This window comes from Malaya genurostris, chromosome 2, assembly GCF_030247185.1.
Source record: "Malaya genurostris strain Urasoe2022 chromosome 2, Malgen_1.1, whole genome shotgun sequence".
Classification (NCBI taxonomy): domain Eukaryota; kingdom Metazoa; phylum Arthropoda; class Insecta; order Diptera; family Culicidae; genus Malaya; species Malaya genurostris.
In genome coordinates this window covers 193,590,691-193,609,776 of record NC_080571.1, presented here as the reverse complement: position 1 = coordinate 193,609,776, position 19,086 = coordinate 193,590,691, and the positions used below count along the sequence as shown (strand labels likewise).

At 38.5% G+C, this 19,086-nt stretch overlaps 1 protein-coding gene across 1 annotated transcript in view; it reads left to right on the top strand.

Annotated features, from left to right (window-relative positions):
• The window catches only part of LOC131433009 (uncharacterized), a 65,763-nt gene extending 50,103 nt beyond the window's left edge, over nucleotides 1-15,660 (top strand). Inside the window, exons 3-10 of the mRNA XM_058599719.1 lie at nucleotides 3,157-3,690; nucleotides 7,895-8,022; nucleotides 8,085-12,562; nucleotides 12,632-12,837; nucleotides 12,944-13,228; nucleotides 13,288-13,562; nucleotides 13,613-13,715; nucleotides 13,775-15,660. Of these exons, the coding sequence (XP_058455702.1) occupies nucleotides 3,157-3,690; nucleotides 7,895-8,022; nucleotides 8,085-12,562; nucleotides 12,632-12,837; nucleotides 12,944-13,228; nucleotides 13,288-13,562; nucleotides 13,613-13,715; nucleotides 13,775-13,961 (6,196 nt within the window). The 3' untranslated portion in view covers nucleotides 13,962-15,660. The remainder of the gene's footprint in view (nucleotides 1-3,156; nucleotides 3,691-7,894; nucleotides 8,023-8,084; nucleotides 12,563-12,631; nucleotides 12,838-12,943; nucleotides 13,229-13,287; nucleotides 13,563-13,612; nucleotides 13,716-13,774) is intronic.
• Nucleotides 15,661-19,086: the final 3,426 nt, after the last annotated feature.

Sequence of the window (19,086 nt, the reverse complement as noted above, 5' to 3'; positions counted from 1 at the left end):
ACTTTTGCACCTTGAGCGAAAATTAGACAAAAATCCAAAGCTTAAGATGCAATATCATAATTTTTTGCATGAGTACGTTGAACTGGGTCACATGTCATTGACTGCGACATCAACTACCAAACGTTCGGTGTTCCTTCCTCATCATAGTGTTGTCAAAGAAGCCAGTACGACGACGAAATGCCGCGTAGTCTTCGATGCTTCCGCTAAAACAAGTAGCGGAAGATCTCTCAACGATATTCTTATGGCCGGGCCAGTACTGCAGGATTCTTTGATCGACATACTCTTACGTTTTCGCTTTCCGGCTATTGTTTTCACTGGAGACATCCAGAAAATGTATCGTATGATTCAACTACATGACGACGATCGTGATTACCAAAGGATACTTTGGCGATGGTCCAAGGACAAACCAGTGGACGAATATCGACTCAACACCGTTACGTATGGCACTAAGAGTGCATCATACTTGGCTACGAAATGTGTGCAGGAACTTTTACTATCTCACCGTGAGCAGTATCCACAAGCAGTAGAAAAGGCACTAAAAGGAACGTATGTCGATGATCTTCTCGTCGGCGCAGAAACCATCGAAGAAGCTAAATATCTACGTCAACAACTGACGGAAATTTTCGATTCTGCTGGTTTTCATCTGCGTAAATGGGCGTCCAACAGCGCTACAGCCCTGGAAGGTATTCGGGAAGCAGATCTGGAGCTGAAGATGCCCATCGAATTCGACGACTCCAACACAATCAAGGCCATCGGAATTCACTGGCAGCCGTGCAGCGATGAGCTTCATTTCAGCTACCAACGAACACAGATCCTTCAGCCCACGAAACGAATCATACTGTCTCAGATTGCTAGCCTTTTCGATCCTTTAGGACTACTAGCGCCTATCATCGTTAAGGCTAAGCTAATAATGCAGCAACTGTGGGAGCTGAAGGTGGCCTGGGATGCCACTCCCCCCGGTGAGTTGGTTCAAAGTTGGTTTGATTTCGTGCAAAATCTTTCGCATCTCAATCTATTTCAGATTCCTCGGAGAGTTGTTGGAACTCAAAGAACAACACATTTGCTCCTGCACGGCTACAGTGATGCCTCTGAGCAGGCTATGGGCGCTTGTGTCTATATTCGTTCCATCGACAACGATGGTACCATAAAATCTCGCTTACTGTGTGCGAAATCAAAGCTCGCTCCAATTGGAAACGGTAGAACGACATTACCACGTCTGGAATTGTGTGCTGCCGTTATTCTTGCGCGTCTTATGAAAAACGTGACTAACGCTATCGACCAGTCTCCATTTGAGGTACGAGCCTGGACCGACTCGCAGGTGGCTCTGGCCTGGATTAATGGGGGAGCCTCTCGATGGAAGACCTTTGTTGCGAACCGGGTGGCGGAGATCGTAACGCACTTACCTGCAATCAACTGGGGCCATATCAACACGCACCTCAACCCGGCAGATTTGATCTCACGAGGGATTATGCCGGAGCAACTGAAGAATAACAAGCTCTGGTGGGATGGACCAAATTGGGATATAAAATCTGGACATGACACTGCCAGTGATCATTTGAGTACCTTTCAGCAGCAGCAGATAAACAAGGAACAGAGAGCATCGATACCGTCGCTCATCGCCATTTACAAAAACACATTTTTGGACGATATGATGGCCAGATACTATCCAAACTTTCAGAAACTTCTTCGTATCACTGCTCGCATGCTACGCCTATGCCGTTCTGAGTTTAGAAAATCTGTAACACTCACAACTGGAGAATTGGATAAGGCTCTTGATGTCTACATAAAACACGTTCACAAGCAACACTATCCAGACGAGATACAATGTTTACTACAGCACAAAGATATAAAGCGTCAAAGTACATTGTTTCAGCTCATGCCATTTCTAGACGAAAATGGAATTCTCAGGGTGGGCGGAAGAATTCAACGATCTGATTTCGATTACGACACAAAGCATCCTGTTCTGTTGCCACGCCATTCAATCCTGACATTTTTCGTATTACATCACGATCACATCCTTCATCAACATTGTGGACCACTAACGCTATTGGCGGTATCTCGAAGGATGTGATCGTGATGTAATACGAAAAATGTCAGGATTGAATGGCGTGGCAACAGAACAGGATGCTTTGTGTCGTAATCGAAATCAGATCGTTGAATTCTTCCGCCCACCCTGAGAATTCCATTTTCGTCTAGAAATGGCATGAGCTGAAACAGGTGCTTTTTTCAGCAAAGTTGCTCAAAATAAAATTTTCTACAATTTTATTGTACAATAAAATCATTTTTGAGCTCAATTAAGAAAGTTAGATTTCAGATTTCAATCTAAATAAGGACCACCTTAGTAATATTTCATATCAAAAGGAGCACTATTTGATAACAAACAACTTTTGTGAAGACACCAACTACAAAAAACTAATATTTAATAGTGAAAATCTTTTTGTCACGCTAATTTCCCGTTTCAAACCATAGTGCAGTGGCGTACCAAGGAAATGTAGCACGCGGGGCATCGGTTTAATAATCCGTGTAATGTAATGAAATTAGGATGTTTTCAGAATCGATAAACCATAGGGTTAAAAACTTCTGCAACCACAATTTAAAAAACGTTTTATAAAAGAATATTTTTTAGCTGTGCGGTTTCTCTCCAAATCATTTTGGCTTGCATCTTGATCGCATTTTTTCAGTTGTCTTTTTTAGAATATGGAGTAATCGGACATAGAGCTGCAGTAAACAATGGTAACAATTACACTTGTTACATCAAAGCAAATACTCAGGTTTGTTTTGAAAAATGTATCGGAGTTCTACGCTCAGTCTGACTGCACGCTAAGCATCTGTTGTCTTTGAATCACTCATTTGAACTGAAGTTTTCACAAATATGTCAAAAATCGATTTAAGAATACATACCAGTTTCCAACTAGAGTGCCTGGAACCAGAGTGACGACAGCTGTTCGTTTGGAAATATTTTCGAAAGTACGTTGGATATGAAATCCAGCTGAAACAAAATTTATAATTAAAATTGATAATCAAAATCCAGATGAAAAATTCATCTATAATGATGAAATGTTTAAAAAATGTAATATTGAAAACAATGATTATTTCTACTTCATATCGAATGCAAATTTTGATGTTCATAATTCTATGAATTGACTTTCTTTTCAGAGTTTCATCGCTAAATTCTGTGGAACCCCAAAGCCTCAGTTTTTGTGCTGGACTTAAGCTTGTAGAATCCGGTTGTGTGGAAGATGTGCTTCAGGTTGGATTCCATCTCAGTGGCATCGTGTGGACATACCCTCCAAGCCACAGTCATCGGCAATCTTCAGCAGCGGCCGCATCCGGTACCCGCAATGAACTCTCCTACCAATACTCCAACATAAGCAACAATCATCCTCATAACAACTACATTGGACACAATAACCATCATCATAATCTGCACAACCATCGGCCTTTGACGCCTCCACCTTTACACCAAGCTCCGTTACCTCCCGGGCCTCCCATTCCACCTGGTGTGATGGGAGTTGGTGGCCCAGTGGTGATACCACCTCCACCCGGTATCGCCCAGCCCGTGCCACCACAATACAACAATAATCCAAATATTGATCGTGATGGATTCAACAATATTTCAACCCCGTCATCTTCAGGTGCAGGCAATATGGAGGAGAACAAAAAATTCAAAGTGTCAGTCAGTTTCGATAGGTAAGTGTTAGTAATTCTTTCTCCGGAAAAGAGTAGGCAGTAAGAGTTGAGAATGAGTGATTGAGAGGACGGCAACAGAATGATTGGGTAAGCGAATTGAAGCATAAGGAAAAAGGTTTCAAATAGCAAATGACTCATTTTATCATCGGATGTCGGTTCCGTCCACCACCGGTTGAGGGCAAGCATTGAGAGAGCAAACCGAAGCGGGATGAAAAATCGTGTTGATTGATGGTTTCTTTGCAGGCAAACCAAATGAGTACATATCTCTCGGCAGAAAAAAGTTAAATAGCTAAAGCCTTAGTTGTTGACAGGTTCCATCGATTCAAAGCGGTCAATTTCAACAGTGAGTAAATATAATCTGTTTCAACACAGAACTTCAGCGGACTATTATTTATGATGTTACATTGAAAATGTTCATTTCACTTTATACCAATTTTCCCAAAATGTTTGAATAGCACAAAATGTTGATATTAGTTGTTTAGATTCCGCAAAATCTATCGACTTTCAAAAAATCAAAGCATAATAATTTAGGTATACTCCGGTAACGTTCATGAGAAAACCTACTCAATGCAGCTATTTATTAAATTAGTTGAGCTCATTTTGAAGGCAGCTTATGATGATTCACTGTGCAAACTTCTAACGAACATTCAAGCTTGTGAATCAGTTACACGTGCTTTAATTCCTGACATGTTCACTCGAAATCTGGTTTAGCTCGGTTTCGAGCCATGGTTTTTCAATACGACCAAATTACTCACTTTCGTCACAAGCACCTTTAACAGTCACAATCGGAATGACATGTAGATAACTGTTTCCCCCAAAGCATAAACATGTGCTCCAAACAAACAAAAAATAAGAAAAAGAAAAAATTATATACACTTTCTAAGGCGATTTTCTCTAGGGTTGATGTCCGACCACCCTACCTTTCTTTTGATACGAAAATATTTTGATGGATAATAAGGACTTATCCTTATCCTGTTCAACCGCAGATATTTCAGACCTCCCGAAAAAAGGCTTGCCACAATGCTGCTAATGGACTTATTTTTTTCATTGTCTGAGCGCGCATGTACACACTTAGATTCAAATAAAAAAAAACCCTGTTTTCATCCACCAAATGTGTAATGTAATTTCTCAAATTACTTATGAATTCTTTTTTTGAAGATTGCCAATGACTTTATGTTGACTCTTGAATAAAAACAAGAAAGTTTGTTTGGCTATCAATTTACAAATTAAAACAGGTTAAAAATTAAAAAAAAAATACGTTTCCTGCATCCGGTTTTAAATTTTAAAAACGCTTCACCCTGTAATTCTTGGGCCGTAAGTAGGATTCGGGTAAAATATGGTAACCTTTGAGGCCATAATCTTCAATTTGCGCCTAAGTTTGAAAAATACGTTAGGCCATCTTCGAGAAAATGAAGTAAGTTCGTTTTTGACCACCATTTCCGGAACCGGGAACTGAAAAACTTTTCGGCCATCAACTAGCCAGATCTGTACAGCTTGAGATTTATAGTTGAAAGGGCTCTGCTCGTTTTTTTCAGCATAATGTGTGTGCACTTTTTTAAAGATGTTTCTTTCCGCACAATTTTCTCGGAGATGGCTGAATCAAGTTTGAAGATCAAGTGTCTGTCGCTTCTGGTTCCGGAAATATATTGGTATAAGTGAATCAACCGACAAAACGCATTTTTTCTCTCCGCCCAATTTCCTAGTACACGGCTTAACTGATTTTAGTAAACTTAGGCTCGTTTGAAAGCTACTGTCGGGTTATGAACCATGTTTGAAGATCAAGTGGCTGTCACCTTCGGTTTTTGAGATATACTTGTATAAGTGACATAACCGACAAATCGCTATCCTATCCTATCCACACTTTTTTCAGAAAGTAATCAATGATCAAATTCAAATGTATTATTGCTGATACTTTTTTCCGAGAATGTTGTCGAATATGCGACTTAATGGTTCCAACGACTGCTATTAAAATTATGTCTATTTCCGACTCTCATGTTCCAGTCCTGCAAAACTAGTCGCCATATTCATTCAATTCGCAGGTCTTTTTAGTTAATAGCTAATACTCGAAAGTCATTTACGTAAAAAGCAAAGTCTTGGCATTACATTCCTTTTTGTGGAATTTGGCCTTTCTGTTTCAACAGACTTCGCAGCCGATTCTTAGTGTACAGAATCATTGCATGGCTAGTACTATGGATCCTACTGACACTAAGAATCCTTCCAGGTCGGGGCTCGAACATACGACAACTGGCTTGTAAGACCAGCGTCCTATGTACTGAACCGCCAACCCGGGAGTCATTTACGTGAATGTTATTTAAACTTAGTTTGGATTACAAATCATCTTCATTACACCAGCAGGTGACTCGGAACAGGTAATTCGAATAGTACTGCGCATTAAATCTCAACACCTATATAAATGCGAAATTCAGAATTTTTTAGATTGATTACTATAAAATACTTTCAATTAGTTAAGAAGTATATGTTGTATTTCAGAGTAGTTAAAGACTGTCCCAGAAAGTATGGACGCAACCAAAAACCGCTGCCATTTCGCAATTGTTCAGAATCTGTCAATTTTTATGGCTGCGTCCTGTTGTTTACACCCTGCTCTAACCACTTGTGCAGTTGTTTATTCGTTTTCATTAGTTTGTTTCGAAATGCGTGGACTTTCAGCAGAACAATGTCGAAAAATTGTGTACAAATGGTGCACAGAACGCGGACTGTCACTAAGAAAAATAGCAAAAATGAAAGGAGTAAGTTAAAAAGCCGTGCGAAATGCAATCAGGACCATTGAGGATAAACTGAAAACGGGTCGAAGAAAAGGTCCTGCTAACCTTCAGTTGGATAAACGTATACTGAAGGCGTTCGAGCAAAAGAAGAAGGTTTTAGTTCGGGATGTGGCCAAAAAAGTGGAAACTTCGAAGTCAAATGTTCTTCGTGCTAAAGAACTTTGAATTTTCGAACCTATAAGAAGCAGAAATAACCAAAACGCAGTCCGAAACAAGAAGCATCGATCAGACCGAGGGTTCGAAAGCTGTACAATACGATTCTTGCTGGAAATTTTAACTGCATAATCATGGACGACTGAAACGTGAAACTCGATTACAAATCCTTGCCGAAATCACAATATTATACGGTGCGAGAAGGGCAAGTGTTAAACCAGTCCGAGACATCGATTGAAGTCGAAAAATTTGAGAAGAATGCTATGGTCTCGCAAGCAATTTGCAGCTGCGGTAAGATTTCAAAATCCTCCATCACCACTGCTTCAATGAACAGCGAAATATACATCAAGAAAAGTCACTTTCGTCCCAAAAGACATGAATCCACCAAATTGCCCACAACTTCGACCAATTGAGGAATTTTGGGCATTAACGAAGGCACATCTTAGGAAACATGTCTCGGCAGCCGAAACCATTCAACAGTTCGAAAAAGATTGGAAAATAGTGTCAAAACTTGTCGCAAAGAAGTCTGTACGGAATTTAATGAGGAACGTTCGCAAGAAGGTGCGCCAGCTAGTCTACAATGGCTAAGTATCAAATGTTGAGAATAATGTTCTGTTGTTGTAGTCTAGTATTATCAGTATATCAAATAAAATTTGAATTTCTAACTCTTGTGAATTATTTACAGCGAAATCAAAGTGCGTTCATACTTTCTGGGACAGTCTTCATATGAACGATCAAGTTTACTCTTAACATCATATAACAATTTACTAGCTAGGATTCAGGATACTTAACATTAGAACTTCAAAACCAACGTCTGCTCTGTGGGCTTAAGGGCGCACTCTATAAAAACGATTTTTTATTTACTGTTCCAATCGATAGATATACACTCTTATCAGCCGCTACATAATTTTGGATCGAAACCTACCCAAAATCAACTAAAGTGCATCTCCGCATTTTTAGGTAACAAGTGATGAGCTCAATGTCCAAAATCTTGTTATGGCAACTTTGGTAATGTTCGCTACTTATTTTTTACGATCAAGTCAAAGTTTGAGTAGACAACGACCTAATTTTTGGTAGCTCATAAAAGAGCTGGACAATGAGCGATTTCTTCTCAAAAAATAAGTAATCTCGATTTTCAGTGTAGCAACTTTGAAGTGCGTACAATCCTTCAACAACTCCCTTGGCGCACAATTCACTACCCAATCGGCCTGTGTGCGGTATTTATTCTACTATTTATTTTAGACTAATTTATATTGTTTTATATTTAGGTGTAAAATCACATCAGTGACGTGTAGCTGTGACACAAAGGACATTTTTTGGTGCCATCATGTCGTTGCTTTAGCTCTATATAGAATACGAAATGCCGAGACAGTAAAACTGAGAGTTCCTATATCTGGTAACTAGACTTATTTTCAAACCTTAAGTACTACTTCTAAACATTTTTTCTTTATTTTTAAGAAACACTGTTACAAATGAATCGTCAACAGTTACAAAAATTTATACAATATTTGATCTCAGAACATCATACCGAAGTCTTGCCTACCGCCCAACGGCTAGCAGATGAAATTCTGCAGCAACGGTCTGAAATAAATTCGATATGTGGAGCCCCCGATCCAACCGCTGGTGCCTCGAAAGATGACGATCATTCCTGGCACTTGGACGAAACTCAAGTTTGTGAAGCTGTTAAAACCTACCTCGGCCAGGGTAGTTATTATTATAGTAGCAAACATTTGAATTCCCTGTTTGGAAAAGTACGGGAAATGTTGCGTGCCCAGGACTCGAACGGCGCTCGTATGCTGACATTAATAACAGAGCAGTTCCTGAATGATCCTCGCTTAGTTTTGTGGAAGAATCACGGTACACCAATGACAGAGAAATGTCGACAGTTATGGGATCAACTTGGAGCGCTCTGGGTTTGCATTGTTCTGAATCCAAAATCGACTTCAGTGGAAAGATTACACTGGAAAGCATTACTGGAAAAATGGTCCAAAAGTGAAGTTTGTCCCCAGGAGGATCCTGATTTACGAACATCTACTAGAGAAAGCATTCGTGAGCGGTCCAACCGAGAGCGAGAAAGAGATAGAAATCGATTTTTCCGTGAAAATAATCTGCGTAACATGATGTACTATAATCAAAATAATATAAATCCAAACGACCACCGTCGACGAAACTACAATGAACCCATGTTGATGGGTCCAGTTCTCGAAAGACCAAATAACAATCAAAATGAGAATTTTGATAGCTCTGAGTCCGATTCTGATTCTGATGAGGAAATGGAGGAAAATAATGAGGTTGAAAACGTTAACAACCACAATAACGAAAATCAAAACGCTCTTCGTGAGCCAAATCGTGATAATATTGAAGAGGATGTAGACCAAGTGCATAACATTCTTCAAGATATAAACTTCGGTGTCACTGGAGAAGCTAGTAAGACGGAGGAAAATGACTACATGAATTTATTGAATGGAAATGACGCCCTTAATCCTATCATGCCAGAAAACGACGATAGTTCTAGGGAATCTATGGATGCAGATAATGATAATCCAAGTTCAAGCGGTGTTGTTACTAGCAAACCTGTTAAACAAGATACTTTTTTCAACGATAATCCTTGTATATGTGGCGAAGAAAAATGTGAATGCAATCGTCCGGTATTTTTCAATGAAATAAAACCAAGTAAATTTTTTGACTGCGAGGCATCAAGTTTTTTGGTGACTGAAGACGCCAATCAGGGCTGTGAGCCAATGAAAGTAAATGAAGATGAGTTGGAGGCCAGCGATGAGAAGTTGGTAAAGCACTGTGATATTTTAACGAAAGAAAATACTTTGAGTTCCTTCGAGGACTTGGCAATTCCTGGGCCATCAGGATTGGGAAGATTGCCAATCCCATCATCTTCTATTTCCTCTGCGATCGCTGTGACCCAAGTTGATAACTGTAAGTGTCACAAGGATAATGATAACTTGAGTGGTAGTTGCTCTTCCACCAGCAATAATAATGGGGGATCTTGTGTAAATAATGATGAAAAAGTTGATAAAACAGAAGAATCGGTTCCGAATAATACAGCGAGCAATGAAGTTCAAGTGTTTCTCGCACGAGATGATGATGCAGGTAAATCGAACCAAATGGAAGCAGAAGTCGAAGAACCACAGCCGGGACCTTCGAAAGCATCTGACTGCACAAGCAAACGGCCACAGGCGGTGGCAAATGATCGTAACAATGATCATAATGCTAGACCGTGTAAACGATTAAAACTCAATAATGGAAACTGGGTCGGCAAAAATGTCAACAAAACACCTAGAACTATATTTCACAAAGCGCTTGATGCTGTGAACATGACGTGGGACAATGACCATCTTAAATTCATTCTGGAATCTGATAGTTATTCGTTGTCAAGTAAACATTCGGTACAAATAGCTGGTTCCAGCAAGTCGTTGAGCAACAGTCCAAGCTCAAAATCGAACTTCAATGCACTCGGTCAGCCCCTTTGGCATGAGCAAATTTCAATGACTGCCGCTCGTGTTGATTCGCTTCGTTCCCATGGTCATATCGATGCTGCCCTTAGATTGTCTGTAAGTGTTGTAAGAACAATGAGAGAAATTCAACGCGACGCACAAGCCCTTTGGCACCGTCACAAACCAAAGATCGCAGATAATAAAGTAGCAGAGGCTGTATGTAACTGTCATAATAATAAACCAATAGAGCCGGTTCCAATACCATCTCTATTGCCATCGCAAAAAAAGGAAGCACCTCCCCAAACACAGCCCCCTCCCGTCGCTGGTTCTTCATCTTCAAGTTCATCTGGTTCTAACAATAAATTAAATTGCCAGTGTCCTGCACATGTTAACCATTTGTTACCTAATCCTCCTCCACCACCATTGCCACCACCACAACAGCAGTTTCAACATCATCAAATGAAAAAAGATTGTTCCAAGTGTTTGCAAATTAAATGCTATTACGAGTCGGTCGGATCATCTTCTAAACATAATTACTACAACAACATGATTCGAAACAGTCGCAGTGGAATGATGTGCCCTTCTGCAAAGTGTAATCCATTTATTCCACCATCAGCAGAAATGTTTCGTAATCCTCATCCTCAATGTAGTCGAGATTATCGTTACATGAAATTCAGTATGATGCCTCCTCCACAACATCATCCACATATGCATCAGCACCAACATCAGCATGGCGTACCTCCATTGATGGGGCCTCCGCAAGGACCACATAATGCCGGCTCTGCTCATCATGTACATAATCAAAGTCATGCTATTCCGCCTCCAGCAGCCATGCCTCAACAACATCCTACAGGCGAACATCCGCCATTGGCACCTAAATGCAATTGTCCTGTTCACAAGGAAGATCGACACGAAGGTGTTCCGCTGCAGCCACCACCACCTCCTCCTGGAGTGTCCAATATGGCACCACCACCGGTTCCGGGTCCTTCCAAATCATCTACCGTACTACAGCCACCTCCGCCACCGCCACTAGCACCGTACCATCCCCCAGACGTACTATCAAAATCACAGATCGTTTGCACTCAACATGACAAAGCACAGTGTTGTATAAAAAATATATGTTGCAAAATGGCCTCACAGGGCAAGACCCATGAGCCGCACTATAGCGCTCAAGCTGGCCCTTCTAGTTCATCTCAGTTTATGCCTCCACCACCGGCTCCATGTAACTGTGGAATGCACACCAATCAAATTGGAGTGTACAACGCCGTGTACAACGGGCACCCAGCCCATGTCATAACACCTTCGTCTATGCCCGGACCAAGTACATCTCGCACTTTACCAAAACCGTACGATAGACCTGCAGTATCTTATCCAGAAAATGACATCAACGGACCTAGTTGTTCAGCAAAACATTCAACCCAATCATCGTCATCAAATGTTTGCATTCGAGAACCCGTTAATACACCATCGAATTCTTCTGTAGCAGCTTCATCCTCAGCAACTTCATCTTCAATCAAAGTGCACCAACCGGACTGCGCGCTCCATAGAAAATGTTCAGAAACTATAAATAGTAATAATTCTTCTAAATCCAAAATGAACACAATCAACCATGGATCCTCATCATCTAAAGCTACATCTATCCTAGATCCAATCAAAATAAACCGTAAGCCCAATTGTTTGTCAAAGTGCATCGATTGCAGTGTCGGCTGTGAAGTAGAATTTCCTCTTGATGCGATTGCTTGTATATTTGACTGCTTGGCAGAAGCATGCATAATGCCTGAAGCTATGGTTAACGAAATGAGCCGCATGGCTTATGAAATCGGTGTCAGTGGTAATGGCCAAGGAAACACCACACCGCCTGAAGATGTTAATATTATTCCGCCCAAATATCGGCACATCCCTGTTCCGGGGACAAACGATAGGTATGAAACTTACCTGACTCTAGCATTCGAAGCGGCTATTTTAGCTTTAAGTAAGCAGAGAATTATGCCTCACGGTTTATATGCACAGCATGTGATATGTAAGCAACAGGATCAATTGATATCACGTTTACGTAATATTGACCTAGATCAAATGTTGATCGACGTCCTGAAAAATTTAAGCATTCAACTACTCGATGGTGGTCCTACTAGTGGCCTTGGTGAAATGATTCATCCAGAATCCGTACCAATGCACACGTTGGCACGGTTTTTGTTTGCTTCTCTGTTGAATCAATATCCCGATCTTGCCTTCAGTATCGGATTACGAGCAATGCGCTTTCCGATTCTGGAAAATGTCAGCGAAGGCTCTGTGAATGGAATTGAAATGCAGCATAATAACTTTATGCATTCACCATATCCACGTTGGTGGACATTGGGGCACTTGGAAACGCAGCAGTGTTCACTAAGTTCTACGATGCTCAGTGCGGCCAAAGGAGACACAAAACGGCTCTCAGCCGTCTTGGAAAATGCTCGCCGGAACATACACAGTTCGTCACATTTATTCAAAGTGAGATTTACCAATGTTATTTAGGACGAAGTTTACGTGTACTAATTCTCAATTGTTCGTATTTTCCAGTTGGCACAAGATGCATTCCGTTTCGCTACACCGGAGAATGGACCACGTAGTCAAACTTTACTTGGTGTCGCTTTCGAGCTGGGTCTACAGGTTATGAGAATGACCTTAACGTGTCTAAATTGGCGCCGAAGGGAAATGGTACGATGGCTAGTCACTTGTGCTTCTCATGTCGGTCTAGAAGCGTTAATGTCTATAATGCAAAATTGGTAAGTTCTATTGTCAACTCTTTTTGCATAGCCCATGCGGCATATACCAAAACATTACATTTGTTATTCATGTTTTTTTTACTATTTTGATTCACTTGAAATATAGGTATCATCTCTTTACGCCAACTGAAGCAACCGGTCCAGTAGCAACTACGATCATGTCACATTCCACAATTATGAGATTGAACCTGAGCTTTCGCCAACAAGATGAATTGTCTAACTGCGCACGAACATTGGCTTTGCAGTGTGCGACCAAAGATCCACCGAATTGCGCTTTAAATGCGCTAACTCTATGCGAAAACGACGCAATGGCATTCGAGACTGCCTATCATATCGTTATAGATGCCGCAACACATATAATGACTTCTAGTCAGCTGTTCACTATTGCTAGGTAAAGTTGGCATTTCTCCGGTAATCTCACTTTAGGAAAAAATGTGTCTTTTATTCTAGGTATATGGAACATCGAGGCTATCCTTCGCGAGCTTATAATTTGGCAATGCTGGCAATGAAGAACGTGCAGTTGGCCTACAATCAAGACACTCACCCTGCAATCAATGACATTCACTGGGCTTGTGCTCTGTCACATTCATTAGGGAAAGCAGAGCTGTCAAAAATGATTCCCTTGGTGATAAAAAATGTGCAATGTGCCACTGTACTATCGGACATTTTACGCCGTTGCAGTGTACCAACTCCCGGAATGCATAATTTCAACGCTCATGGTAGAGGTAAATAAAAATAAATTTAAAAAAAGCGTATACTCATTCGTTTACTGTAGGTAATAATATGCGTCAGTGTATGAAATTAAGCTACGACCGAGAACCTTTGAACCAGCTTCTTGAAGCTGCTGTTTCCGCCTATGTGAATACAACTCATTCACGGTAAAGTACTGAGAAACAATCAAATTTGCTTATATCATAGAACTTTATTTTTCCAACAGGCTGTCACACATTTCTCCAAGACATTACAGTGACTTTATTGATTTCCTTAGCAAAGCTAGGGACACTTTTATGCTTGCCCGTGATGGCCCTGCACATTTCTCACGACTCATCGAGAATATTACAATTGCCTATAAAGGAAAGAAAAAGCTGGTTCGGCAAGTCAGGCAACGATTTCAGTTTGTTTAAGCCAACTGGTAATATGCTGTATTTTAACAAAAAGACAAAATATCAGTGAAATTAAGACCCTTGATTTAGCAAACAGTATATAGTTAGAATAACAAATTACACAATAACAACTTAGTCCACTGATTATTTAAAAAATTTCACCTGTGTTTAGTAATCGAGAATGTTGTTTTCGTTTATTATACAATAACAAGCAGTATTATTCACATTGAACAGGCTCTTCCATCTTGGTTTAGATACGTTTTTGTTATTGTTATTTGTTGTAATTTTCGTAACTTTGGTGATGAAACATTTTCATTCGGTTGGACACAAGTTGGTTATAAATATTGCATTCAAAAAAACACAATGCAAAAATGTTGTAGTCTTTAATTGCGTTAGAGAATACAAAAGTCAATGTTTTGGTTCGGTTGGATTGAAAATATTACTCGTTAGAAAATAAACACTACCTAGTAATGTGTAGCATAGACAAATAAGCTTAGACCATGACTTCCATTTTTATAATTCAACTAACAAAGCTAAACTTACACTGACACGTGTAGGGGGAAACATGATGGAAACTAGCGTCAATATGGCGTAAAAACAAACTCGCTCTTCAGAGTAAACACTATATATTTTCCGTGATGGATGCATTTGCAACTACAATTGTGTGCTGTCCGTGTATTGTACAAATATACTAAAGGTAAACTGGCTGATAACGTGCGTACATATATAACACAAGTAGAACTGACAAAATATCCTAGTAGATAGTCAGCATAAACAACTTTGTTCGCGAAGAAAAAATTATCAATTATCTCGGTTACTTTCTAGTAACTGAATTGGAATTTTTGTAATGCGTTTTGTTTTACTTTCAATAAACTTTGTGCCACCATATCTGTGCCGAATGATCGACTTAGATTTCAGTTTGTAGTATGAAAGACAAAATAATACTTAGTTAATTTACACCAATTTGGTTGAAATACCTCAACTATTTAAATTGCTTGCTAGATAAATTTACATGATTTGCACTTAATTTAGTCTGTATGAGCCTATTGACGAACCAGCGTTCCACGAAGGAAAGATGTTTTGAATTACATCTGCATAACAAAAATGCGAATAACTGCATTTAAAAATAGGAGTCTGTTATGTGATGATGTAATGATAATTTGAATAAAATAATAACTAAACAGCATTATGCTTTTAGTATATCGCATCATAAACCGACATTGTAATGAAATATTTACTGCCAAAACAAGTTAATCAAAGAAATTCGTTAACGAATGTAATGAAGAAGAAAAAATAGGATGCATTACGATATATGAACTAAAATCAATGCCATTAAGTTCTACCCATTCGATTATATCTGCATTTTCATACTCTGTACAAGAGTTTCACAAAAATTGAGATCAAGGATTAACAAGGCACTTTTGAACATATGTTTCATATACTATAGAATATCATTCAACTATTAGGAAGCATTTTTAATTTATAACATAAAGCTATTAATCCAAATTTCTGTTCATATATAGTTTCTGAACATATGAAGCAGATCCAACAGCATTTTGATTGATTTCAATAATAAAGTTGTTACACCTCTTATGTTTTGATGTAAGTTTATCTCAGGTATTGTAAGATTTAATTATTAAATAAAACGTCAATAAGGAAATTTACATAGTACTGCAAAAATAACTATCGATAAAATAACAAAGTAAACAATTTCAATGATTCAGCCTATTCAAATAACTTTTTTTTCATTTTGCGTATAATATCACATATCAAAGATCTTCGGTAATATCAGTATAGCGGTATGATGATTTTTTTGAAAAATTGGAATGCAAAACACTGATCATTGCTTTCTACACATCTTAACCACCTTTCTAGCAATTCATACCACTCAAAAAGAAATGTTTGTCTTTTGAAGCAAACCAATCAGACACCCAATTTCCGGCTTCTTTGTAGGAATCGAAGTACTGCTAAAAAAATGCGTGGTCCATCGATGAAAACAAATGGTAGTCGGAAGGGTCCAAGTCGTGAATACAGTGTGTGGGGTGCTTTGGTTGTATCCTGAACCATTTTGCATTGTCGTATAACAAAATTACTTTGGGGTATCTTTATGGTTTAAATTGCTCATTTGTTGTCTGTACCGATTAGTATTAAGAGTTTTACCAGGTTTTAGAAGCTCATGATTCACCATACCTTTCTTATCTCTCCAAATGCAGAGCATTGCTTTTTCGCCGAATCGATCTGGTTTTGCAGTTGATGTTGATGGTTGTCCCGGATAAACCCATGATTGTTCTCTTCATGATTCGTTAGAGAAAATCCATTTTTCATCGCCAGTAACTTGTTTTTATTAGTAGTGCACAGTGGTCCAAATCCACAATTTTGGTCAAAACTTATTTGTGACAAAAATATTTGTGGCTTAGCCTTATACTTTAAAGCTGCGATGTTTTCAGGACAAATGATCAATGTCAAAGGAGCTTATGGTAATCCGAAAATTATTTTCCGAACGTGTTGGGATAGAGACAAAACTAAAGAGCAACTTATATTAAACAGCTTGGCTGAAGACGGCGATATGTCTAGTGGTTTTACTAGTAAAGCTTTTTAAATCAAGCAACTAAGAGAGTTCCTGAGAAAATCAATCTTTTTGCTTTAGCATTTGTATTTATTTTATATTTGGGATTATTATTGATAGAAATGGCAGAACACTATTGGTTGAGGGTATAATTTCTATGAATGTAATTATGAGACTATTTAAATGGCAAGAAACTATTTAGATTCCACTTTGAGAAATGATGCAGAAAATGTGACATACACGCTGAAAGCTTGTGAATTACTCGAATCAATCTGAATAAATTGGTGTCAAAAATGAGCCCAAATTATTTTAATAAAAAGGCTAAATATATTTAATGATACTGTTTCGATGAAAGAGAAAGGCATTATCACACCACTAGGTAGAATAAGAATAGGTTTTGTCTTTCTATATAGAAAGACATTAGCATTGTGGGAAAAACCATTCGACTCTGCTCGAGGAGATCGGAAAATGTCTGTGTATGTGTGTATGTTTGTATGTATGTATGTATGTATGTAATTTTCAAATGCTGAACGTTCGGTAAACAGTTCGGTAATTGACTTGATTACCGATCGTTCGGTTATTGCTGAATTGTCAAACAACTACCGGAAATTGTTAACCAAATGGGAACCAAATTTATTTTGGTTAAAATGCTGGATTTGAATGGATTTTCGGATTTAAAAAAACAACACATTTTCAAATGGTTTTATTGCACTGTATATCCACGAAAAAATAAAAGTTGAGAATAAAAATGTCCCGTTTGACCAGAATTATGAGCGCCTTGCAGAACACTGCACAACCCGTCGAGTCCACCAGAAATTATCCTCGAACGATATGTGTTGACAGCAAGTGGACAAATTTGGATTGAGTGCTCGATCAACAAGATTGACAGTGACATTATAAATGTAATTGAATATTCCATCATTTTATGAATGTGTTAGTGTAGAAGTTAGGCGACTTAAGCCATTTCACTACACTCCAGCTAGAGGAATAGATGATGCTGACTAAAGTAGGCCTTTTTGTTAATTTCCAGCGAATTTCAATAGTTTATGCTGGAATTCTAAGAACTGGTAATTTTTTAGTTATGTATATCCGAGAAAACTTAATAATATATTTATTTTTTAAATAAATAAATAGCACTCCAATATAATCTGCTTTTTCATTTCAATACATAACCAAAGTGATTTGTTTTAAGATTTCATGTGTAAATTCACTAAGATGCAAGACAAGATTATTTTTCACTTAGCTTAAATCTGTTTTTCCTTTGGGAGTGACGAGTTTTGCTATTAAATCGAGCTACACGTGTTAATACCGATTTTGAAACAGACCGTTGAACCGAATGCCATTTTTTTGGTGAACTTGATTCATCGGCATTTCATCGGTAGTTCATTGGAGTGGTCATCGTGCAAAACCTAATTCCTAATCAATTTTCATTCGGAATTCCATGTGGAAATCATAATGAATTCCGAATAAATTCCAACTCCTGTGCAACATTCCGAATGAATTCCAATTGTCAATTTGTTTTCTTCTTATTCTGTTCCGATTTTTTGTTTTCGTGTTTCAGTTTATTTCTAAATAAAAAAAGTATATAACTGATTTATTAAGGGAGAGTGTTCGATTACCGGCACCTTTTTCTTTTTAGCACATAACTTCTAACTTAGTGCACATTATGCGGACATCTATACATCAATGGAAAGCTAAAGTCCCTGGCTAACAACATTTTGACCGTTCAGTGGTACTGTTTGTAAACAGTTTTTTTTCTGTTTGTCTGTTGACATTCGATTTCCGGTTTCGGAATTATAGAGTAAGGTGTGTTAGAAAATTTTGTACCGGCACTTAAAACGGTGAAACAAATCACATACACAAAATTCTAAACGGACCTCAAAACTACTCAAAATGGTAGTCATTGACAGTAGACGGCCAAACAGAATAATTTCGATGAATGAAACCGTTAGCGGTCCATATCGCCTAATTAGAGTTTCAAAACATTTGTTACCGATTTGATTAATTTAAAAAAAAGTGGCTATTTCTGAAGTGTAAAGATGATTGTTTGAGATGTGTTCCTCGGTTTTGTTTAAGCTTGTTTGTAAACAGTACCGCTGAACTGTCAAGGATGAATTCTTGTTCGATGTGGGATTATGCCATAATATGGTTTCTCAGGGCCGACACAAAGATATTCTATCCGATTTTATCAAAATTTGTTGATTGGAAGTCGAGTAACCCGCAAAATAATGTGCGAATTCTACAAATGAGATGTAATTAGTACAATAACGTTATGTAAGATGAATGCATTTATTTAGCCATAAGCAAGGTTCTATTTGGATTTATCGGCTTCAAACATCAATTTTAATCTTTTATTCGTCTGAAGCATTCTAAATACATAATACAGCCAACGAAAAAAATTTACAAAATAGGTCAATGTGAAACCAATTTTTTTTGCAAACTTGTTTCGTTAATGCAAATGCAATTCTTCATGTGAAAAAAATCTTGAAACCAAGTTTTCCTTTTTAAATTGAAAGGTTATGCAATCACTCAAACAATCGACTATTAAAAAATTCGACAGCTGAGTATTGTCTGGGTATT